Here is a 25,076-nt window from a genome sequence, read left to right as displayed (position 1 = left end):
GTGCTGGCTACCTGTGCAAGTTACCTGTGTTTAACGGCAGGTAAGCACCAGCTTATCACTGAATATCCTCTCTCTCATTAATTGGGTATTTTACTGGTCCAGTTATTATGGTCAAGGCTGCAACCTGTGACCACACGAGTCTGATATAAACACACACGTCCATACACACAACAGGCTCGGTAGACGGACTTTTCTTTCAAATCTAGATTTTCCAAAATTACATTTTTCTTAAACAACGTGTAAGAAACGCTATTGCAAATGAATCTTTTGGCTACAAATATGTTGCTGCAGCACTTATATAACTAAGACATGACAATATCAAAGGGTTTACATTTTGTAGCCACATTTGTTTTCAGTTCCAATTTCAGAGAAACCTCATCGTTTTTGGCCAAACCAATCTCTGCTTTGTTTGCTAATCTATGCTTTACAATTGAAGATAAAAAGGAAATTACAAGTTATATTATCTGTTAAAGTTCTAACAATTTAAAATAAACATCTCCAATAAAATTGTGCATGTTAGAGCTGAATTATGAAATTCCATCTAGAAGTGAAGAGCAATATCCCTCGTTCTCTTGTCTGAATAAATTATTAATTACAGGCAGCAATAGTTTGTTGCCATTCCCATTCTAATTCAGAGTATTCTTTAACAACAAGCCTATTAATTCTCTGCAACAATTATTTATTTGTATGACACAGGGTCAGAAAAATTGAGTGACATCAACTTGGTCTCAAACAAACGAAACTGGGCTAAGTTTCCAATCAGAACGAGACACATCTCCCATCTTTATAGATAACGGAGTTATGCCTTAAAGAAGGTTCAACTGCCTCCTTCCTTCCTTCCTTCCTTCCTTCCTTCCTACAGGAGTATGAACTCCCGCTACACACACAAGACGATCCTTACTGTCTCACCCGTTACACTCACAATGGAAATTGTGACTGGTCATTGCATTTCTTCATAACAAAAGCTACTTAAAATACACTAATATAAATGATGCATGTGATGCTTTGTAAGTAAAACACTTGAATTGAAGATTAGATAAGTCCTCTGTACAAACCAGGCTGTGACTGTCCGGACTTTTCCCCTACAGATTAAAATAAATTCTTAGGTAACTAAAACGAAGGAAGTAACATGTAGGGGACATGATATCATTTTAGTTACACATTAATCACAAGCAGTCCCAGTGGGTGGAACAGTTTAGGAGCCTCACAGAATTATTGCAACTTACGTAGATGTAGTAGTGATAGAAGGATTGTTGTGGTCACAATCATCTCTGAATTGATAACTCAATCCTCAACGATTCAGCATTTAAAACAAATAATCAGAATGACATTTGGTAATATGCAACCCTGATTTATAAATATTTGAGGAATGTTTCCAATAGTAAATTTTTCCAATATCAAGATGCCAATGAATGAAATGTCACGAGGAAAGCATCCATTTACAGGTGATGGTGATGAAGGTTCATCGCCTGCTGTTCACGGTGACGATCCCTACTCTTCCTCCCCTAGCCTCACGTTCACCGGGTAATATCGGCTCTCTATCAAACTTCTTCTAAAGTTATGGTATTGGGACGTAGGCCTGGAGAAGGTTCTGGCACAGACCCTATTCTCACACGGTTTATCCCTTCAGATGCACACAAGGGCCAAAGTGAATGGGCAGATGTTTCAGAGCAGTTATCAATGAGACATCCCTACAGACAACAACATTCATCCTACTGCCCCCTGCTGTACAACTGTGGCATTGACAGCAAACTCGCCCTGTGCTCACCACTGCAGTGACAACAGAAGCAGTGTTACAGAGAGGATGTGTCTGTCCTCCCCGCTCCCCCTCATCCACTAACTCTCAAGTTGTCCATTGTAAGCAACTGGCCACACTCAAGGAACAGGCACCATGGCAGAGTTGGGGCATCCAATTACCGCTGTTACAACCTCACACATGTCTATGTTGGTGATCAAATGTTGCAGTCTTTTCACATGCTAAAAAAAGTGATATCAAGTGCAATAAGCTATACTTCAAAATAGTCACACTCTCTCGCTATAATTCAAAGAAGGTTCATCGATGAACTCGATATCCCACCTATCAATGTCATGGAAATTTCACTTAACAGTAAAACAAACAAAATAAATGCAAAAATACAATGAATTATATTCTACTTGGTCAGGCATAAAAAGTAGACATTTTTATCATTATACTCAACTTGTGAAAAAGCATTGTAACATTTAAATACAGTTACTTGTGTACTTCTCCATTTTAAATATTAGCTAGACTTTGGGCAAAAGCTGGTTTCTACAACAAGGAGAGACGTTATTTCTAATGACAAGCAAAGGATGACAATTTCACAAAACGTTAACAAGATTTACAGCTAGTGTGTGAAAAGGAGAAACCAAATATAGTATGAAGCGCGGCGTTGTCCGCGTGTGTGAAAGATCATGTCACCAGGATGGGCCGTCTGGGCACATTATCTGGGCCTCACCGTCACCTGTACTCTGCAGCTTCTGCACAAAGTAACGACCAATTTACAATTAAACGCACGTTTGTTTACAGCTCCCTGTATTGTTCTGGTGAGAAAAGTGCATCTATCTTGTGTGTCAGTTCAGAATAAGTGGCAGTCTCAGCTGCCTCGAGTCATGTCTGCCTCTTCTGCTATTGCAACCCAGATCAGCAATTCTCACCTCAACCAATGCCTAGGTGTCGCTTCCGATAATCGCCCCAAAGCTTGTGCATTTCCAGCCCACACCTCACTTTGCTGAAGTAATTGATTAATTTTCTGAATGATATTCAGAGACCCAGGGTGCAATACATGTAGACAATGTCTCGGACTTGCCAATTGTACTACTTGACTCTGCCCGCTGTATTCAACGCTGAGAGGTGAACCACATGCAAACACAGCATTCAATTACACCCTGTGCTAGGTCCAATGACCACGTGCATACACTCCATTAGTTGTGACGGTGAAGTACACCTTTCCCTCATCTGAAGTGGGTCTAGCCAGGTTTCTGTGCTTTGTGTACTGTGGATAATATAACTCCCTCCACTCAAAAGAGTTATTTTGATTCTGCGGGGGGGTCCTGCACATAATCAGCACTATTATTTTCCCCATGTATCCCCCACCTCTCTCCTTCACTGTGTCTCCTTCATTAAACAAACACCTCACTGCTGACCCATCCCAGGCAAGCTGAGTTCTGGTCCCACCCGGGGTGCTGTCGTTACCATTCCCAGTGGCCCATGCTGCTGGAAGTTATTGCTCATCCCACAGGTACAAGTGCTATGTGGTGGATTTGTTTGCCCCTCAATACTGGCAGATAATATCTGGGCCAGAGTTCAAATGTACAACTGCCAGTGAGATGAAACAAACAAAACACACGAGTGCAAATGAATAAAACAGGGCCATGATGGCTTGTAGCATTCAGGCACGGAAAGCAACTCACATCTACTTTGGAAGTTCTGGGAAAGGCCACCATCTACCTGAGGGCAGCACGACAAATCGTCAAACCCTCAGTCTCACGGTCCACCTGAAGCCAAGTTAAGATCCTTTACTCAGAGAGCATATTAATCTGACAATCAAGATTGCTGCTGAATCTATGATAGGCTTTTATCAAGAACAGATGAAGTTTATCTTCCTTCAGAGCTCTGAAAAGTATATTGTATGTAAAGAATTATCCTTGTTATCGTTCCACTCTTCCGAGTTCACTGTTTCTATTTATTGGCTATCAATCTGAAATGTTAGTTTAAGAAGATGAAACTGTTAGCTAAAGTTTAACATTGCCACTAAAACTAGCTGGAAATATATTCATTTTACCAACAAATGTCATATTAAAATGAGGACTTCCAGTACATAAGCCTTTGTTTAGATTTCAGTCATACGGCCCGGGCCAAATTTAGGATTGCTTCTGATCTAATGTAGACAGTCAATCGGTAGGAATGCTTTGGAGATACGGGCTTCATTATAACCGTGCTGTTTCATGTTACTTGCAGTGTTTTATTACATCTCCGAGCCCCCGTCTCCTCAAATAACCAAGCCCGCTGTCTTGAGCTGGTCCTGTTCCTTCCATGAGTGTCTTATCAAAGACCAAGTGATCCCTGTGAGTTTCCGGCAATGGTGTAATATTTGCACCGCCAACTTCTGGTATCATTGGCGTCAGGAACTTGAGCCAACAAGTGTGGTACTTAATTACAGCTGCACTACAGTGAAGGGCATGGCGTGGGTAGAGCACTTCACCATCCTTCACGTACATACAACTGCTTTGAAATGTTCTTTGTCATCCCCTATTCATTCTCCATTCTGGTAACATGATCTTCAACCAATATAGGAAGGAAACAGCTTGTATTAAACAAAGTCGTACAAAACATCAGTAATTCTAGCTGTTGGTCGGACAGAAGAAGTGGATCTCTTTGTGCTAATAAACTTCTGAAATAAAACCTGAATATCTCTTCAGTAATTTTCTGAATTAGTAACCCTACAACCATCATAATGATCATCCACTGTAAAAAACACAGCAGTGCAACAGTTGAGACCTAGAAAGCTTACAGGATTTATGCCACTATTAGTGCCTAATTGCTTAAAAAAATAAGCAAATTATTTTACATATCTTAACAGTATCTAGGAAAACAGTCATGTCCAGTAAACTGACCCCGTGCTGGCCCACTGAGCTGTAGCAAGAGGAAGCAAAAAAACAAAGGGGATGAAAAAAAAAACACAAGCAAAAAGTGTGTAAAATAAGTACCATCTGTTCCGAGGCAGATTCACTATTAAACTCAGCGACAGATGAAGATAGTTTCAACTAATTAATGATGCTGTTGAAATAAAATTACTTAATGCAATGAGCAAACGGTAAAGTATTTTTAAGAACATATTTTCTTTGCACCATCATCTCAGCGATTAGGCAGAAGTTCATGATTATACAGTTTTTTGTGTAAAACTTAAACAATAATGTGCTTTTTTTTTTTTTAAAAAGGGAAAAGTTGACGATATCTAGTGACTAGCACAGTGCATCAGTGTTACTTGAGAAAAGCTAATAGTTGCAGCAGATTTGAGTAGCTCACACTCTAATTGCGTGGCGTCCGTCTGCAAGAGGGGCCAGAGGGTTTCATGGCCTTGTATTGTGTGTAACAGCAATGTTCGATATAACCAAGCTGTCTTCAGACTGGGTGCAAAAGCTGAGGAGACTGGGTGAGCCCGGTTTGCATGTGATTGTTGCTCCGGTGAGCCGGTCTCTGGGCACCGCCTGGCTCATCGTGTGCTTCCGTGGCCCGTCCACTCCCACACTGCAGTCCATGTCAGGCCGTGCGCGCGCGCGCTCCCTCCGCTCCGGTGCTGAGACTGTCGTCAGGGTACAAACCAACGTCCGGTTACTGGTCAGCGCAGGAGATAAGTACTGGGGTTTGTGCCATGTCCTTGGGCTGCCCATCGTGGCTCAGAGACACCGCACGCTGACCTCTGCCGGTACAAGGTAAACCATGTCAGTGCAGCAGTTGCAAACGTTGGCAAACACAAGTCTTCACCGGCAACATCACAGGGATTAAACAATGCAGTGGGGCTTCTACTGACAAGCTTTGTGTCACAAGGGTGCGCTGTGTGAGTGTGAGAGAGTGAGTGAGAGTGCACCTGTGTGTGAGAGAGTGTACGAGTGTCTGGGAGCACGAGGGTCTGAATTTGTGGCTGCGAGTGTGAGTGTCTGTGTGTGTGAGTGTGTGAATGAGTGTGTCTGTACTAGTGAGACTGTCTGTGTGAGAATGTGTCAGTGTGTAAGAGTGTGTCAGTGCGTGAGTGTCTGTGTGTGTGTGATAGCATGTATGTGTGTGTGATAGCATGTATGTGTGTGTGATAGCATGTATGTGTGTGTGATAGCATGTATGTGTGTGTGATAGCATGTATGTGTGTGTGATAGCATGTATGTGTGTGTGATAACATGTCTGTGTGTGTGTGAGTGTCTGTGTGTGTGTGTGAGAGTGTCTGTGTGTGTGTGTGTGTGAGAGTGTGTCTGTGTGTGTGAGAGTGAGAATGAATCGGGGTCGGAGAGTACGTACGTGATGGAATCCAAGTCCGTGGATTGATAATTTGTGTAGGAAGGAACTGCAGATAGACACAACTGTTGGAGTAACTCAGCGGGACAGGCAGCATCTCTGGTGAGAAGGAATAGGTGACGTTTGGGTGACAGTCTGAAGAAGGTTCTCGACCCCAAACTTCATCCATTCCTTCTCTCCAGAGATGCTGCCTGTCCCGCTGAGTTACTCCAGCAGTTGTGTCCGTCTTTGATATTTTGAGTAAACATCAGGTAAATGGGATGATCAAGGCCCTGTGTCCCTGCATTACATGTTTCCAGGCATAGATGTGCAGGGCTGCCCTGCCCATGGTCAGGTGAAAGACAGAACATTAAATATTAAGCGATATATCAACCTTTTTCTTTGGAGGAAATAGCAGTGTTCACATGCATATTGGATAGACTAGTACCAGAGAGGGGAACTTGTTAAGATCAGCAAATACTCAAGGGAATATTTCCTAAATATTTTACAAAACATAGACATTGAAAGTTTGTAGGAAGGAACTGCAGATGCTGGTTTAAATCGAAGGTGGACACAAAATGCTGGAGTAACTCAGCGGGTCAGGCAGCCTCTGGGGAGAAGGAATGGGTGACGTTTCGGGTCGAGCCCCTTCTTCAGTCTCCTTCAATCTCCACAAGGTATGCCTACTTTGGAAACGTTCTCATTCCTTCCTACACATCATCCACTTGTGGAGGGGTCAAGGAAAGGGCATTCACGTCGCGGCCCTGTTTCCACTAATCTTTCCACCACCACGCACAAGAAGCGACAAGACAGACACCATTGTATGATAAGAAGAAGAATCCACTTGTGGAGGTCTTGCAGTTGTGTTTGCTGAGACTCCCCATGGAATGATGTTTACACCCCGGAGGACTTGCTGTGGGAAGAGACAAAATGCTGGAGTAGGAATGCCCCTGTCCTACTTAGGAAACCTGAACGGAAACCTATGGAGACTTTGCGCCACACACAAGGTTTCCGTGCGGTTCCCGGAGGTTTTTTCAGTCTCCCTACCTGCTTCCACTACCTGCAACCTCCGGCAACCACCTGCAATCTCCGGGAACGGCATGGAAACCTTGGGTGGGGCGCAAAGTCTCCAGAGGTTTCCGTTCAGGTTTCCTAAGTGGGACAAGGGCATAACTCAGCAGATCAGGCAGCATTTCTGGAGAGAAGGAATGGGCGACGTTTCGGGTCAAGACACCTTCTTCAGACTGAGAAGTCACCCATTCCTTCTCTCCAGAGATGCTGCTTGAACGGCTGAGTTACTCCAGCATCTTGTGTCTACCTTCGATTTAAACCGGCATCTGCAGTTCCTTCCATCACGGCCTTGCTGTGGGGTCAGCTTCACCTGGCTAATCGCAATGGATGGTAAGTCAGTTATTCACTTGCGTAGCCATTGTTCACTCGGGTCACAATCACCAACCATTTTGGAAAGTAGATTATAAAATGATTTTGGCCTGTGTTGTTTAGCCTGATGGACTGTTGACCAATTTATTGACATTGTCATAGAATCATACAGCATGGAAACAGGTCCTTCAGCAGAACCTGCCCATGCTGGCCAAGTTGCCCCATCTACAGCAGTCCCACCTGCCCATGTCCGTACAAGCCTTTACTATCCATGTACCTATCAAAATATATTTTAAAACTTGTTATTATACCTCCCACAACTACCTCTTCTGCCAGCTTGTTCTATATATCTGCCATCCGGGTGTGGAAAGGTTGCCCCTCAGGTTCCAATTAAATCTCTCCCCTCTCACCTTAAAGCTATGTCTACTGGTTCTGGATGCAGCGATTCTAGGAAAGGTTCTGTGCCTTCACCCTATCTATAGCCCTCATGATTTTACACATCTTTATAAGATCATCCCTCAGCCTGCTGCACTCCAAGAAATAGAGTCCCAGCCTGCTCAACATCTCCCCACAGCTCAGGCCCTTAAATCCTGGCAACATCCTCATAAATCTTCTCTGCACCCTTTCCAGCTTAATGTATCTCACTTACAGCAGTGTGGAACACAACTGAGGAGAGTGTGAGTAGTTGCTCTCTGCAGCTTCTCACGAGTTGTGTTTTACACACTTACTGAGCCACCTCAAGGGTTATGGGGAGAAGGCTGGAGAATGGAGTTCAGAGGGGAAGATAGGTTCAGCCATGATTGAATGGTGCAGTAGACTTGATGGGCTGAATGGCCTAATTCTGCTCCTCTCACTCATGGACTCACCTGTGTGCATTTTCCATGGCTGCCACCTCTGCCAAGGCAGCTAAACTGAAGAAGGCTGGGATAGCTGATGTAGTTTGCACTTCTGGTGAAATACTGCATGCCTGCTCAGTTCCCCAGCTGCTGTTGTGGACCCCAGTCAAACCTTCTGCCTTCCGCTGCTGCCTCTTCTTCTCCGGTTTACAAGAGACCTTCTCCTTTGTTAGATCTGTGGAAGTTGAACAGCAGTTCTTACACACGGGGTCAAGTCAAATCGCACCACATTTAAAAACCAGGATTAGTTTCACTGCTTTACTCCAGAGCTCTACTCCTGCTACAACTATAGGGCAGTGCTGAACTACTATCTACCTCATTGGTGACCCTCAGACCAACCTTGATCAGGCTTTGCCGGCTTTACCTTGCACTAAATGCAATTCCTTTAAGGGCCTGTCCCACGAGCATGCGACTGCATGCGGCAAGCGCGACAAAACCGGAAGCTGGGGCCGCGCGGAGGTCGAGCGATCCCGTACGAGTTGATGTGAAGTTCGAGCGAAATCCGCGGGAAGTTCGCGCTAGGCGTACGCCGTCAAGACGCTGTGTACGGCGTCAAGACACTGCGTACGGCGTTGAGACGCTGCTCACACCCGTCGAGGCGCTGCGTACGGCCTCAATGCGGTTGCGGACCGGAAGGCCATTGCCGCGCGGAATTTTTGGAGTGTCAGTTTTTCGGAGCCATGCGCGATGTCGGGACCAGCACCGCACAACTCCATACGGCTCCGGCAATCGAAGTGGGACCGGCCCCGCGAGGCCGTACGGCTCAAGCGACCACGTTAGGTCGCGCTTGCCGCATGCAGTCGCATGCTCGTGGGACAGGCCCTTTATCCTGTATCTATCTACACACTGTAAAATGGCTCGGTTGGAATCATCCACTGTCTTTCTGCTGACTGGATAGCACATAACAAAAGGTTGTCACTGTACCTCGGTACACGTGACAATAAACTAAACTAGAGCCCCATGTGGGATTGATTCTCTGCCAGTGGCAATGTGGTGTCACCAGTGACGTTAGTCACTGCAAATACTGGGAGTTTAAGAAGGAACTGCAGATGCTGGAAAATCGAAGGTAGGCAAAAGTGCTGGAGAAACTCAGCGGGTGCAGCAGCATCTATGGAGCGAAGGAAATAGGCAACGTTTCGTGTCGAAACGTTGCCTATTTCCTTCGCTCCATAGATGCTGCTGCGCCCGCTGAGTTTCTCCAGCACTTTTGTCTACCTACAGATACTGGGGAGTTGGATCTGCTTGTTATCTCCCCCTCTGGGAACATGCTTACTTCTCATCACTGCTTGGACGCAAGAGGCCCCAGCCTCCCATGGGGTGGGTTAGTTTAACATCCACCAAGTACCACGGAGCTCTCCTAGATTTACCAGCAGGAAGAATCCATCATCCAGACCAAGTCACACTTATACTTCCTGCTGCAGATCCCATAGATTTCTGGACTTGAGTCCAATTAGATTCAGGATGAACACCATCGGTGCACCTTGTACATTTAGTAGGTCCCATTTAAATACCCATTTGAGAAGTAAACGTGTTTCCCTGGGATTTATTTAATATATTTAAACTGCTTAGCAGGTGCAAAACAGATCTTTTACACATTATACAGCTCTCTTCCGCAAGCCCGCTGAAGGGCTGCGATGGTACTGATGAAGTACCGCTGCTTCACACAGCCCCCCCCGGGAATGTGTCCACAATGTGGAATGATCCCACTGACATCTCTGGACACACTCCGTAATGCCCCTGTCCCACTTAGGAAACCTGAACGGAAACCTCTGGAGACTTTGCGCCCCACCCAAGGTTCCCGGAGGTTTTTGTCAGTCTCCCTACCTGCTTCCACTACCTGCAACCTCCGGCAACCACCTGCAACCTCCGGGAACCGCACGGAAACCTTGGGTGGGGCGCAAAGTCTCCAGAGGTTTCCGTTCAGGTTTCCTAAGTGGGACAGGGGCTTAAGTAACGGAACTTCCTTTCACGGATTCGGTGTGTGTGCCACGGATTTCACGGCGGCGCCCAAAGCCGACAGAGAAGCCGCCGGAGAGCTTGTGCTGCCCCCAACACTGCCCCGTAGACCTGGCCGCGAGGTACCCACCCCCTGCTGGCGACAATCTTCCGTCAGCTGTCCGGATCAGGTGCGTGATCTTGGTTCTTCTGGCCTTGCGCTTTTGGCTGCCAACAAGCGGCTCCTGGGTCACCGCCAGGAGGCTTGGAACGGCCGCGGCCAGCTCCGCCTTCCCTGCGTGGTCCTCAGAGTTGCTGTCTTGTGGGACTATGGCTGAAACACAGGAAGCAAGCGGGCTCAATCTCAGACACGACTGATTGCTGGAACTATCCACCTGAACCAAGCCTGTTTCATTAGTTGGGTCACAGACACTGTACACATAGAAACATAGTAAATAGGTGCAGGAGTAGGCCCTTCGGCCCTTCGAGCCAGTACCGCCCTTCAAGATGATCATGGCTGATCATCCAAAATCAGTACCCCGTTCCTGCTTTCTCCTCATATCCCCTGATTCCGTTAGCCCGAAGAGCTAAATCTAACTCTCTCTTGAAAACATCCAGTGAATTGGCCTCCATTGCCTTCTGCGGCAGTGAATTCCACAGATTCACAACTCTCTGGGTAAAAAAGCTTTTCCTCATCTCAGTCCTAAATGGCCTACCCCTTATTCTTAAACTGTGACCCCTGGTTCTGGACTCCCCCAACATCGGGAACATATTTCCTGCATCTAGCCTGTCCAATCCCTTAAGGATTTTATATGTTCCTATAAGATCCCTTCTCATCCTTCTAAATTCCAGTGAATATAAGCCCAATCAATCCATTCTTAACACGTATTAATTTACCAATTTATACCTAAATGGCCAGATCCCCCTAAATGGTTTGCATGTGAGGCTTGTTGAAGAAATGCTTCACATAGGTAGTAATCTTTACATTGTCTGCAACTGAAGGAACTGTTTGATCTCAAATTATAAGTTGCAACACAACAGGGTACATCCCAACAGTCAGAACGTTTGTCCCAGGATGGAAATATCAAAGTCTAGAGGGCGTTGCTTTACGATAAGAGAGGCAAAGTTTAAAGAAGGTGTTTTTACACAGACGGTTGTGGGTGCCTGGAACCTGCTGCCGGGGTTGGTGGTGGAGGCAGATACGCTTAAGAGACGTTTGGATCGACACGTGGATGTGCAGGGAAATAGACTATGTGCAGATAGTTTAGTTTTAGTTTCTTTAGTTTAGTTTAGTTTAGAGATACAGCGCAGAAACAGGCCCTTCGGCCCACCGAGTCTGCACCGACATACTTATACTACCCTCCACACACCAGGGGGCAATTCACAATTTTACCAAGCTAATTAACCTAGAAACCTGTGCGTCTTTGGAAGGAAACCGAAGATCTTGGAGAAAAGTCACACAGGTCACGGGGAGAACGAACAAACTACGTACAGACAGCACCCGTAGTCGCGATCAAACCCGGGTCTCTGCCGCTGTAAGGCAGCAACTCCACCACTGCACCACCGTGCCTCAGATAGATAAGGGTTGGTCTTGGCATCATGTTCAGCACGGACATTGTGGGCCGAAGGGCCTGTTCCTGTGCTTTACTGTTCCATGCTCTTATTTGAAATGAACCATTTTGTATCTGTACATTTTGCCACAAATAGTGGATTTTTATACCGTATTTTTAATCCTAGATTCCCGACAATGGAGAGAACTCAAATTCAGTTCTAAACTCATTTTGCCCTGGTCTTCTCTGCCTTGGTTTGATCTACCTCTGCAAGCTGCCGTGCTATTGACTCACTGTGACAGGCAACATGAGACGGGCCATCTTGTGAGAACTATAACAAATAAAACAAATATGTTTCTTGCAGTGATCTATTGTAATGACGCTCCACTTGAAAGCATAGACGGTCTGGTAAATTGTGTAATTTATCACCACTGTGCCGTACATAACAATTCTAGGCACGATTACATGGATTTAATTACAACACAACACATTATAGTGTCACACTGCACAACCTAACAGTCTCAAGTGGGCACTTAGATCAACAAGTATAAATGTACGTAGCTCTCTGTGTGTGGAACATGCACTGGGAGTTTAGTGTGTGTCCATGCTCCATGCCGTGAATATTTACATGTACAACTCTAACACTGCAGCTGGCCCATACAATTACTCCAGCATGTTGTGTCTATCTTCAGTGTAAACCAGCATCTGCAGTTCCTTCCTACACGATACAATAATTCTGAAGGTTCGAAAGCTGGAGTCATCGTGAGAAAGATTTACTAGACAGCAACATTAATCTTGGTTGGCACCTTGATCAGTTAATGTCCAATTGGTCCACACTTGCTGACTATTTCATGACATGGAGATGATCCGAAAATACAAATAAAAATATTTAAAAAATAAAATGTAGGCCTTCAAATTGGTGCCGGATTACATGATGAACTCATACTCAAAATGTGTGGAAGATGAAGATATACTTACACATTCTGCATTAGCCCAGGTCACTAGCAGTGTATGGACAAAACACCAGCTAACTACTGCTGTATGATTCATAAAGGGAGCCATGCTGATGACAGCATTATTGGCTCTGGTCACGTGTGTGAACAGATAGGAAAACAAGGAACTGCAGATGCTGGATTACAAAAAAGACACAAAGTGCCAGACTAACTCAACAGGTCAGGCAGCAGCTCTAGAGAACAAGGAGATGTGACGTTTCAGGTCGGGTCTCATTACACTGACCTGTCCTGAAATGTCACTTATCCATAGGTTCATAAGTTATAGGAGTGGAGTTAGGCCGTTTGGCCCATCGAGTCTACTCTGGCATTCAATCATGGCTGATCTATCCCTCTCATCCCCATTCTCCTGCCTTCTCCCCATAACCCCCGAATCCCCTACTAATCAAGAACCTGTTAATCTGCGATTTAAAAATATCCATTGACTTGGCCTCCACAGCCGTCTGTAGCAAAGAATTCCACAGATTCACCACCCACAGAGTAATGAAATTCCTCCTCATCTCCTTTCTAAAGGTACGTCCTTTTAATCCGGTCCTAGACTCTCCCACTAGTGGAAACATCCTCTCCACATCCACTCTATCCAGGCCTTTCACTATTTGGTAAGTTTCAATGGAGTCCCCTCTCATCTTTCTAAACTCCAGCGATTACAGGCCCAGTGCCGTCAAATGCTCATCATATGTTAACATCACATATAAAGCAGCATCTCCATGTTCCCCAGAGTTGGTTCCTGACCCGCTGAGTTACACCAGCACTTTGTATCTGATTTTATGTAAACGTTTAGATTTAATTGACTTTGAATAGGATGTCATCAAAGATCATACTGAAGTCATAGACTGACAGTCATTCAGTACGGACGTGGGCCCTTTGGCCCTAACCGTCCAAGCCGACCAAGATGCTTTCTTGGGCTGGTCCCATTTGCCTGCAAGAGGCCATAAACCCTCCTGCAACTGATAGTGTAGCAGAAATATGAGCATGTCTGTACTGAGAGCAGTGGGTGTACATTGGTTCCCAACCACGTGTGTGAAACGTACATGGTTACTAGCCGCTAAGTATTGCCACATTCTCCCAAAATTAACCATCACTGATTTCAACAGGACCAGCATTCAGAATGCAGCCACTATTAAATATTTATGTTTTCCACAGGTGACTGGGGACAAATTCTCTCTCCGAGCAAACATCGTCTTGTTCATTGCCAGCTTACCGACACAAATTTAATCTTGGTCAATGTATTTTTAATTTTACAAGACATTTTTTTTATTGCCCCACCCTGGACCCTTCTACTTGATTAGCCAACATCTTTCCTCTAAACAATGCAGCAGTGGACCAAACCTCTGACTGAACTGTCTTCCTCAGAAACTTCCTGCCTCACCCGTTATCCCCCTCACAGCATAAATACGGCATTGGTCCCCAATCTGCTCAACTCTGCCTGTCACGCCGGGTTAACCTACAAGCCCTGGCTGGACTGACGGGATACCAGCGCTGCTTCTCCACGCTGGTCATATTTCCCGCAAGCCCAGGCAGGTTCACCTGGAGGGACAGGCAGAGTGAGCTGGGTTTAGCGCTGCTTCTCTGCGCTGGCTGTGGGCCTGGGGGCGCCGCGCCCGTCTGACTCCCGACCTCTCTGGCCATCTGTGGGGGGGGCACTCGGGTGGGGACGTGACAGCGCCGGAGACCTGGCCGGGATCGATCCTGGCTGTGGATGAGGCGCAGGTCTGTGCCACGTCTCCCTCCTCCAATCACCGCACTTTATCCTCAGTCCCTCCCCACTCCTCCCTCCTCCAATCATCGCGCTGAATCATCATGTCCCGCCCCCATTGCCTGCTGACTGACGTCTCTCTCGTCCAATCGGCGCCCTCGATCATCAATCCCACCTCCACTGTCTCGCGGAAAGCGGAGATTTTAAAATCTGGATGACAAAAACTTGGTGGGATGTGCCCCACCTCTCAAAACATGGGGGGAGGGCGTGTCCCCTCTGCCCCGCCCCCGGGTTTTCCGCCCCTGCTCTGACTGATGTGGGCCAAAGTGACAAAAGCTTTTTTGACCACCTTACCAACCTGCAACTTGACCTTCAAGGAACCATGCACCTGTACTCCTAGATCCCTCTACTCTACAACAGTCCCCAGAGCACTACCATTCACTGTGTAGATCCAGCCCATGTCAGACTTCCCAAAAAACACCTCACATTTCTCTACATTAAATTCCATCAACCATTCCTCAGCCCACCTGGTCAATCGCTCAAGATCCTGCTGCAATTTTTCACAACCATCTTCACTATCTGAAAACTTGCTAATCTTGCCATGAAGGTTCAAATGTTATTTTATTGGTCACATACACCTAGGTGCAGTGAAATACTTCTTGCCATGTAGCACATAAAGAAAGAATACAGACATAACAGTGATAAATAAATTTAAACATAAAAACATCCCCCCACAATGGTTCCCATTATGAGGGAAGGCACAATGTCCAGTCCCCATCCCCAGTTCACCCATAGTCGGGCCCATTGAGGCCTCCACAGTTGCCTCCACGGAGGTCCCGATGTTCCAGGCTGTTCTCGCCGGGTGATGGAGCTTCGGGAGAATCCTCACAGCGGCTTGGGACACCTGGAACGGCCGCTTCCGTACTGGAGGCCGCGGCTTCCGAAGCCAACAAGACCGCGCCGGATGGAGCTCCACAACTGGTGATCTCGCTGAGAGATCCCAGGCTCCCGATGAAAAGTCAACGCCGCCACCCGCGGCTGGCCGCTCCACAGTCCCGCAGCTCCGCGATGTTTTTATCGGCGGTCTCAGCTCACCGGAGCTCCAGCGCGGCGACCCGGGTAGGGCATCGCCCGCTCCGCGATAGCGCTCCAGCGCTGTGCTGCTGCCGAGGCCGAGGTTCTGGGCGGTCCCCGACAGGAAACGCTGCTCCAGGCCCGCTGGTAGGCCGCGAGGACGGGTCGACGGTGCAGCCCGGAGAAAAGCTGCCTCTCCGACCAGGTAGGGACCCTAGAAAAGCAGTTTCCCCCTTCCCCCCCCCCCCCCCACATAAAAAAGGCTAGAAGTCCAGAACAAAAAACTCTAACTAAAAATTAAAAAAAAGAGAGAGAAAACGGACAGCTGCAGGCTGGGCAGCCATACCATACAGGACAGTGCCCCCTAGAACATGAATGTTCTCATCCAAATCATTGATGTAGATGACAAACAGTAATAGGCCCAGCACCGAGCATTGAGGCACACCACTAGTCACAGGCCTCCATTCTGAGAAGCAACCTTCCACCATCACCCTCTGCTTCCTTCCATGAAGCCAATTTTCTATCCATTCAGCTATCTCTCCTTGGATCCCATGCGATCTAACCTTCCAGAGCAGCCCACCATGCAGAACCTTGTCGAACATCTTACTGATATCCATGTATACATCTGCAACTGTGCCCTCATCGACCTTTTTGGTCACGTCTTCAAAACAAATGGAATCAAATTTGTGAGACAAGACCTCCCATGTACAAAACCATGCTGACTATCCCTAATCAGCCCTTGTCCATCCAAATGCCTGTATATCCTATCCCTCAGAATACCCTCCAGTAACTTTCCAACTACAGATGTTAAGCTCACTGGCCTATAGTTCCCAGTATTTTCCCTTCAGCCGTTCTTGAAAAGAGGCACAACATTTGCCACCCTCCAGTCTTCCGGCACCTCTCCTGTAGTAAAAGACGACTCGTAAATTTCAACCAGGGCTCCGGCAATTTTCTCTCCTGTTTCCCACAATGTCCTCGGATATAATTGTTCAGGTCCTGGAGATATGTCTACCTTCATACACGACAGTACCTTCAGCAGCTCTTCGACCGAAACACTGACTGCTCTCAAGACACTTCCATTGACTGACCCAAGTTCTTCCGTCCTACTGTCTTTCTCCTCGGTAAATACAGAGGAGAAATACTCATTGAGGACCTTGCCCATCTCCTGTGGCTCCACACAGAGGTGACCGCTTTGATTCTTGAGGGGCCCCACTCTCTCTCTCTCTCTTGTTACCCTTTCCCCCCTTATCGATATATTACTAAAAGTCTGATCTTGACCGCTTTTGGCCCACTGTGCTGCGATATCCGAGAGAACGCCGCCGCCTACGGCCGTCATTTTTGGTCACCTCGCTCAGAGCCCTCCTCCCCCTTACGGGACCGGAGGATTTTTCCTATCGATGAAAAATCAGAGAGATATTAATGTTTTTTAATAATTTGCCATTCTCTCTGCTGCCCCTGCTGGAGGGAGGGGGAGGGACTATAAAACCAGGAAGTGGTGTGCCTCACTCAGTCTCTGCAAAATGGAGGAAGCCAGAGGTTCACATCTCTCTGAGCTCTGAATAACACTGAACACATGTCTACTCAACTGTGAGTGCCCTTAATGTGATTTGAAAATGAAAATATGGTTGGGTTGAAGTAAAAATACACTGCTAATGGCTCTTTGGGTTGTTGAAGGTAAAAATACACTGCTAATGGCTCTTTGGGTTGTTGAGGGTTAAAATGCACTGCTAATGGCTCTTTGGGTTGTTGAAGGTAAAAATGCACTGCTAATGGCTCTTTGGGTTGTTGAAGGTGAAAATGCACTGCTAATGGCTCTTTGGGTTGTTGAAGGTGAAATGCACTGCTAATGGCTCTTTGGGTTGTTGAAGGTAAAATGCACTGCTAATGGTTCTTTGGGTTGTTGAAGTTAAAAATGCACTGCTAATGGCTCTTTGGGCTGTTGAAGGTAAAAATGCACTGCTAATGGCTCTTTGGGTTGTTGAAGGTAAAAATGCACTGCTAATGGCTCTTTGGGCTGTTGAAGGTAAAAATCCACTGCTAATGGCTCTTTGGGTTGTTGAAGTTGAAAATGCACTGCTAATGGCTCTTTGGCTAAACTTGACAACTTCCATTTTGCACTATATTAATTTTAGGTAAAACGCTACCACTTATGGCTGTGATTTTTGCCCATCTTACTCAGTCCCCCTCTGCTGATCAGGTGCAGATGATTCTTCCCATCAATGAAAAATAAAAGTGTTATTAGTGTTTAAAAAATGTTGAGAATCTCTCTCCTGTCAATCACGCCATGAAGGCCAAACCTTTTCCGGTGGAAGGGGGAGGGATTATAAAACCCGGAAGTGTGGGTGTGGCTCAGTTTCTGTATGATGGGGGAGGGAGAGGTCACAACTCTGTCTGAGCTGTGAATCAACTGAACACACTGAATGTCTACTGAACTGTGAGTGTGGTGTTTTGTGTGGTTTTATGGTAGTTTCACCTTGCTTGAAATGGTATGAAACTGCATTTGAATGTGGTGTTGTTGCACCCTGCATGAAATGGTATGAAACTGCATTTGAATTTGGTGGCCTTGCACCCTCCTTAAATGGTATGAAACTGCACTTGAATTTGGTGGCCTTGCACCCTGCTTGAAATGGTAGGAAAATGGATTTGAATTTGGTGGCCTTGCACCCTGCTTGAAATGGAATTTCAAGGAATAGCCGTGAGTCAACTGCCAGCCCACCAGCCGTTAGTGAGCTGCCAGCACATCAGGCTTGAGGGACTGAGCTGCCACCCCAAGAATCCATTTGGCCCACAATGTCCATACTAGCCCTCTGGAGACCAGTAGTCCCTGCAGCCAACAACACCCATACCAGCTCTCCAGAAAGTCCCCCCCCCCCCACTGGCCACCAATATTGGAATTGGTGGAAAGGTGAAATATTGCGTCAGGGGACCAGCCCTCCCGTGTGAACATGGGACCCAACGGGTCCCACTTAGTCTAGTTAATTAAATTAAAAATGTCCACATTAAATTTATCCACATGCATCTGCCCACTCACCCAACCTCAGTCACCCTGCATCCTCATAGCATCCTCCTCACAGATCACAATGTCATCTGCAAATTTGCTAATGTTACATTTAATCCCTTCATCTAGATCATTAATGGATATTGTAAATAGCTGCGGCCCCAGCACCGGGCCTTGCAGTGCCCCACTAGTCACTGCCTGCCATTCTGAAAGGGACCATTGTGAAATGCCTCCTGACCCATGTCAGCTCCACTCTCACCTTTATCACATTTCTGCTGCTCAGTGGATCCACTCCTGGTCTTCTTCTTTTTCCTCGTCACCGTCGTGTTCTTGCGATCAAAGGTCACCGGGCTGTACTGTGGAAGGCTGTTGAACTTCTTTTCAAACTCCTGCTCTAGGTTCCCCAACCTTGAAGGAGAGAGGGAGAGGTGTCAAGTGGAGAAAACAGGGAACTGCAGAGGCTAGTTTGAAGAATCAGTCTGAAGAAGCGTCCCAATACGAAACACCACCTATCCATCTTCTCCAGAGTTGCTGCCTGACCGCTGAGTTACCCCAGCACTTGGTGTCTTTTTTTTAAAGGGAGTTGTCAAACGGGATCTTGGTCAGATCATGAAACTACAGCATAGTTCAAAGCAATAATTAAGTTCTGTTGGACTCTATTTTAGTTCATATTCTACTAGTTCAGTTCAGTTTAGAGATACAGTACCGAAACAGGCCCTTCAGTCCACTGGGTGTGCGCAGACCAGCGATCCCCGCACATTGACACTATCCCATACACACACTCGGGACAAGTTACAATTCTACCAAGCCAATTAACCTACAAACCTGAACGTCTTTGGAGCGTGGGAGGAAACCGGAGCACCCGGAGAAAACCCACGCAGGTCAAGGGGAGAACTGAACGTACAAACTCCGTATAGACAGTCAGGATCAAACCCCTTGATCTTACTCAATACATGGTCTATATAGCACGTCAATGGCAGAGTGTCCCTCACCCTGACAAGACAATAGGTGCAGGAGGACACCGCCATTCAATGTGATCATGGCGGTGCTGGCTCATCCCCAATCAGTACCCCGTCCCTGCCTTCTCCCCATATCCCCTGACTCCGCTATTTTTAAGAGCCCTATCTAGCTCTCACTTGAAAGCATCCAGAGAACCAGCTTCCACCGCCCTCTGAGGCAGAGAATTCCACAGACTCACAACTCTCTGTGAGAATAAGTGTTTCCTTGTCTCCGTTTTAAATGGCTTACTCCTTATTCTTAAACTGTGGCCCCTGGTTCTGGACTCCCCCAACATCGGGAACATGTTTCTTGCCTCTAGCGTGTCCAAGCCCTTAACAATCTTATATGTTTCAATGAGATACCCTTTCATCCTTCTGAACTCCAGAGTGTACAAGCCCAGCTACTCCATTCTTTCAGCATATGACAGTCCCGCCATCCCGGGAATTAACCTTGTAAACCTACGCTGCACTCCCTCAATAGCAAAAATATCCTTCCTCAAATTAGGGGACCAAAACTGCACACAATACTCCAGATGTGGTCTCACTAGGGCTCTGTACAACTGCAGAAGAACCTCTTTGCTCCTATATTCGATTCCTCTTGTTATAAAGGCCAACATGCCATTCGCTTTCTTCACTGCGGGGAAGGGGATGCTTTCACTAATTCTCTCGTAAAATAACAGACTCTAATTGTATAGGTGCTTGGTTATTAAAACATGTAAAAAATTACATAACATATTCACAAAATAGGTAAGATTAGAGAAGTTACTGGCAATAGTGAAACATAATAAAACACTGCAAGTATTTCTCTGACCTTTAACTGAGTTCAAGTTCAAGTTCAAGTGAGTTTATTGTCATGTGTCCCTGTATAGGACAATGAAATTCTTGCTTTGCTTAAGCACACAGAAAATAGTAGGCATTTACTACAAAACAGATAGATGTGTCCATGTACCATGATATAAATATATACACACATGAATAAATAAACTGGTAAAGTGCAAATAACAGAAAGTGGTTATTAATAATCAGAGTTTTGTCCGAGCCAGGTTTAATAGCCTGATGGCTGTGGGGAGTTCTGGTAGCAAATATAGCGAGCACACACATTATTCTGGGTGGACAAAAGAAAGTACTGTTTTCTAAAAGCTGACTTTCAATTTTGTGGATAAAGATCACATAATAAGAGGTGTCGATTGCAGCATGAAGCAATAAAGAGAGAGACTGATTGTCGAACAATGTCATTCCTCTCAAGGCCCACTGAAAACCAAACACCAGCAATGTTCACTTCACTATTTTACAATTAGACTCGAATGATCGCTGGCCACATGAATCCATCTGCTGATTGAGTCAGTGGCAGACAGCTGACCAGGTAGATGGCTGGTTAGTAGTGTGGAGGGAAACGGAAAATAAACAGGCTTCTTACCCAAGAGCCGATTCGTCTTTCGGTTTTAATTTCTTCAACTTTTTGGTTCCACTGCTCCCCACATTTGAAAACGTCCACTCTTCCTCCTTCCAACATCCTTCGTGATCCGAGGAACCCCCTTTCCCTGAAGCTTTCTTGCCTGAAAGTATGATAAATATATTTCTGACCGGTGTAGGTGTAGAAATCACAGCGCTATGCGGAATGATAACAGGCCACCTGAGTGACCCTGGCTTTAGTTTAGATTTTAGAGATACAGCGCGGAAACAGGCTCATTGGCCCACCGGGTCCGCGTCGACCAGCGATCCCCGCACATTAACACTATCCTACACCCACTAGGGACAATTTATACACTTATCAAGCCAATTAACCTACAAACCTGTACGTCTTTGGAATGTGAGAGGAAGCCGAAGATCTCGGAGAAAATCCACGCAGGTCACGGGGAGAACGTACAAACTCTGGACATACAGCACCCGTAATTGGGATAGAACCCGGGTCTCCGGCGCTGCATTCGCTGTAAGGCAGCAACTCTACCGCTGCGCCACCATGACTGGCTCGTCAAAACCCAGTGTGAACATTCCATGATTGGCCTTGCCCACATCACTGAGGTGGTGAATCTGTGGAATTCTTTGCCACACAAGGTTGTGGAGGCCAAGTCAGTGGGTATATTTAAGGCAGAGACAGATAGATTCTTGATTAGTACGGGTGTCAGAGGTTATGGGGAGAAGGCAGGGGAATGGAGTTAGGAAAGAAAGATCAGCCATGATTGGATGGTGGAATAGACTTGATGGGCCAAATGGCCTAATTCTGCTCCTATCACCTTATGATCTCCAACTGAGCCAACGTCAAAGGCTTTTTCTTGTAACGAACAGTTGAGATTCAGGGAATAAGAGGCTCGGAATTCAAACATGAATTTTGCAAACTGTAAATTAGTCTGGCCTTTAATGAACAGCACTCTATACAATATATTCGACAGAAAACATTAATTACAATCACTGCTTTGGAATTAGGATCTGAACGCCTGCAGTTTTGTGTCAGATCTGCACAGCTCTTCCCATCTAAACGTCAGCTAACCCTCTGAGAACCAATAACTGCTGGCAGCTTCCTTGGAAGGCTCAGGCAGTTCGGCATGTCCCCCCTAACAACTCTCACCAACTTCTACAGATGCGCCATACAAAGCATTTTTTCAGGATACTTGGTTTCACCCACGACCGGAAAAAATTGCAGCGAAATGTGAACCATCACACAAACCTACCTCCCTTCCATTAAAGAGAGACACAAAATGCTGGAGTAACTCAGCAGGAGAGGCAGCATCTCTGGAGAGAAGGAATGGGTGACTTTTCGGGTCGAGACCCTTCTTCAGACTGATGTCAGGGGAGTAGGAGCTACATATATAAGGAAGTGCATAGATAAGGAAGTGTAAGGTGTGAAAACAGGACAAAGGGAATGGAGATCAAGGAAAATGTAGAATAGATCATCGTTAGTTGGGAGAAGGTAACAACAAAGCAAACAGAGATAAAATGTAGTCGGATACAGTAAGACCCTTCCATTGACTCCATTTATATCTCAACAGGCCGCAAGTGAGGATAAGGGACAAATCGTCCTCTATAATAATCCTGAACACTGGTGCTCTGCACGGATGCGTTCTCAGCCCCCTTCTCTACTCCTGATACACTCATGACTGGGCAGCCAAGTGCAAATCCAACTCAATTTATAAGTTTACAGAAGACACCATCGTCGTGGTTTATATATCAAATAATGACGAGACGGAGATACAGGAAGGAGATTGAGAACATCGTACAAAGAGAAAAAACATTTCCTCAATGTCAGCAAGACAGAGATTGTGATCGACTCCGGGGAGCGAAGCAGTACACACATCATACGATCACGGCCCCAATTCAGAGATGGTTGAGAGCATCAAGTTCCTAGGAGTAAATATCACCAGCAACTTGTCCAGGTCCACCCATATAGAAGCAATGGCCAAGAAAACACACCATTGCCTCGACTTCCTTTGAAGGCTTAGGTATTTCAGCATGTCCCCAACAACTCCCACCAACTTCTACAGATGCTCCACAGACAGCATTTTACCGGGATGTATCACAACACGGTTTGGGAACAGCTCCATCCGAGACCGCAAGAAATTGCAGAGAATCGCGGACGCAGTTCAGACCATCGCACAAAGCACCTCCCTTCCGTCGACTCCATCTACACTTCACGCTGCCTCGGCAAGGCCAGCAGCATAATCAAGGACCAGTCTCACCCCGGCCACTCCTTCTTCTCCCTTCTCTCATCAGGTAAGAGGCACAGAGGTGTGAAAACCCACACCTCCAGAGTCAGGGATATTTTCTTCCCAGCAGTTATCAGGCAACTGAACCATCCTATCACCAGTGATGGCTCATCAAGAAAAGGCCGAGACGGCTGTATTTGTTTTGTCCTCCACTTTCTGGCTGATGAAGTCAGTTGTAATTCTACCGTTATGAACTCTAGCTAAAACTACAATCTCCTAGGCTGATACATCTCAAAGATAATGTCACCACCTCTACATCAATAACAGATGCCAGTACAGAGCACGACACATCCACACTGCATTCCTTTCGGACCGAGTCCTTAGAAGCGACTGATCACACGGAAAATATTCTTGTGACAATCTTGCCAATGCTGCCATCTACTGATCACAAACTTTAATTCCATTGAATTTCTCTGACCTAGGTTCATCATCCAAGAGTCCCAGTGAATTACATTCCCCCGAAGATAGACACAAAAAGCTGCAGTAACTCAGCGGGACAGGCAGCATCTCTGGAGAGAAGGAATGGTTGACGTTTCGTGTCGAGACCCTGAAGAAGAGTCTCGACCCGAAATGTCGCCCATTCCTTCTCTCCAGAGATGCTGCCTGTCCCGCTGAGTTACTGCAGCTTTTTGTGTCTATCTTCGGTTTAAACCAGCATCTGATGTTCCTTCCTACACAATTACACCCCCCCCCCCTCCCCTCACCTCTCAATGCCCCTACTGGACTCACACCCATTTCTCCCCTCCACCCACATCTTTTCCTCTGGCTTCACAATTGGCAGAACTTCGATCCTTACCCAACACCTTCAGTCTCTTCATCTCTGGCCTTTGTCCAACCATCTGCCTATCATCCCCCCCCCCCACTTGTACCCACTTATCACTCGCCAGAATTTGTCCTGCCCCACCTCTAGTCCAGCCTTCCACCCCCCCACCCCCACAATCAGCCTGAAGAAGGGTCCCAACCCAAAACATCACATGTCCAAGTTCTCCAGACATGCTGCCCGACCGGCTGTGTTACTCCAACACTTTGTGCCTTTATTTATAAACCAGCATCTACAGTTCCTTGTTACTAAATCCCAGTTTAGATAGGTTTTTGAAGAAGCAATGCAAGCCCAAAATAACGATGAGACCAGTGATTTTTTTTTTTGTCAGGTTGAGCTGGGAGAAATGGGAGGCGAGGAAAACGCTGAGGAGCTCCAGCGCTTTATGATTTGCTCTGGATTGGGGTCGGAGCTGTCCTGTGAATGGGAGAATCTGCTGTGAGCCGTGGAGTGGCAGGGTGCCATGTATAAAGTGGTAAACACCAATTTCACCGCCACTCAGTGACAACATGGATTTCCAGTATCAATAATTGAAGTTCACTGAAACAGTAAAGGGCCTGTCATAGAAACATAGAAAATAGGTGCAGGAGTAGGCCATTCGGCCCTTCGAGCCTGCACCGCCATTCAATATGATCATGGCTGATCATCCAACTCAGTATCCTGTACCTGCCTTCTCTCCATACCCCCTGATCCCTTTTGCCACAAGGGCCACATCTAACTCCCTCTTAAATATAGCCAATGAACTGGCCTCAACTACCTTCTGCGGGAGAGAATTCCAGAGATTCACCACTCTCTGTGTGAAAAAAGTTTTCCTCATCTCGGTCCTAAAAGATTTCCCCCTTATCCTTAAACTGTGACCCCTTGTTCTGGACTTCCCCAACATCGGGAACAATCTTCCTGCATCTAGCCCGTCCAACCCCTTAAGAATTTTGTAAGTTTCTATAAGATCCCCCCTCAATCTTCTAAATTCTAGCGAGTACAAACCGAGTCTATCCAGTCTTTCTTCATATTAAA

The 25,076-nt window shown here is 46.3% G+C and overlaps 1 protein-coding gene across 2 annotated transcripts in view; it reads right to left on the bottom strand.

Annotated features, from left to right (window-relative positions):
• Positions 1 to 25,076, bottom strand: part of bbx (BBX high mobility group box domain containing) — a 166,666-nt gene that overhangs the window by 2,222 nt on the left and 139,368 nt on the right. For both annotated transcript variants that reach the window (XM_033033367.1, XM_033033368.1), the window contains exons 9-13: positions 20,959 to 21,097; positions 18,803 to 18,951; positions 10,367 to 10,549; positions 8,251 to 8,455; positions 25 to 5,438 (exon numbers count right to left, since the gene is read on the bottom strand). In XM_033033367.1, the coding sequence (XP_032889258.1) occupies positions 5,351 to 5,438; positions 8,251 to 8,455; positions 10,367 to 10,549; positions 18,803 to 18,951; positions 20,959 to 21,097 (764 nt within the window). In that variant the 3' untranslated portion in view covers positions 25 to 5,350. The remainder of the gene's footprint in view (positions 1 to 24; positions 5,439 to 8,250; positions 8,456 to 10,366; positions 10,550 to 18,802; positions 18,952 to 20,958; positions 21,098 to 25,076) is intronic.

This window comes from Amblyraja radiata, chromosome 14 (genome assembly GCF_010909765.2).
Source record: "Amblyraja radiata isolate CabotCenter1 chromosome 14, sAmbRad1.1.pri, whole genome shotgun sequence".
Taxonomy (NCBI): Eukaryota; Metazoa; Chordata; class Chondrichthyes; order Rajiformes; family Rajidae; genus Amblyraja; species Amblyraja radiata.
The sequence above is the reverse complement of the archived record's forward strand: the minus strand, read 5'-3'. Positions and strand labels throughout refer to the sequence as shown.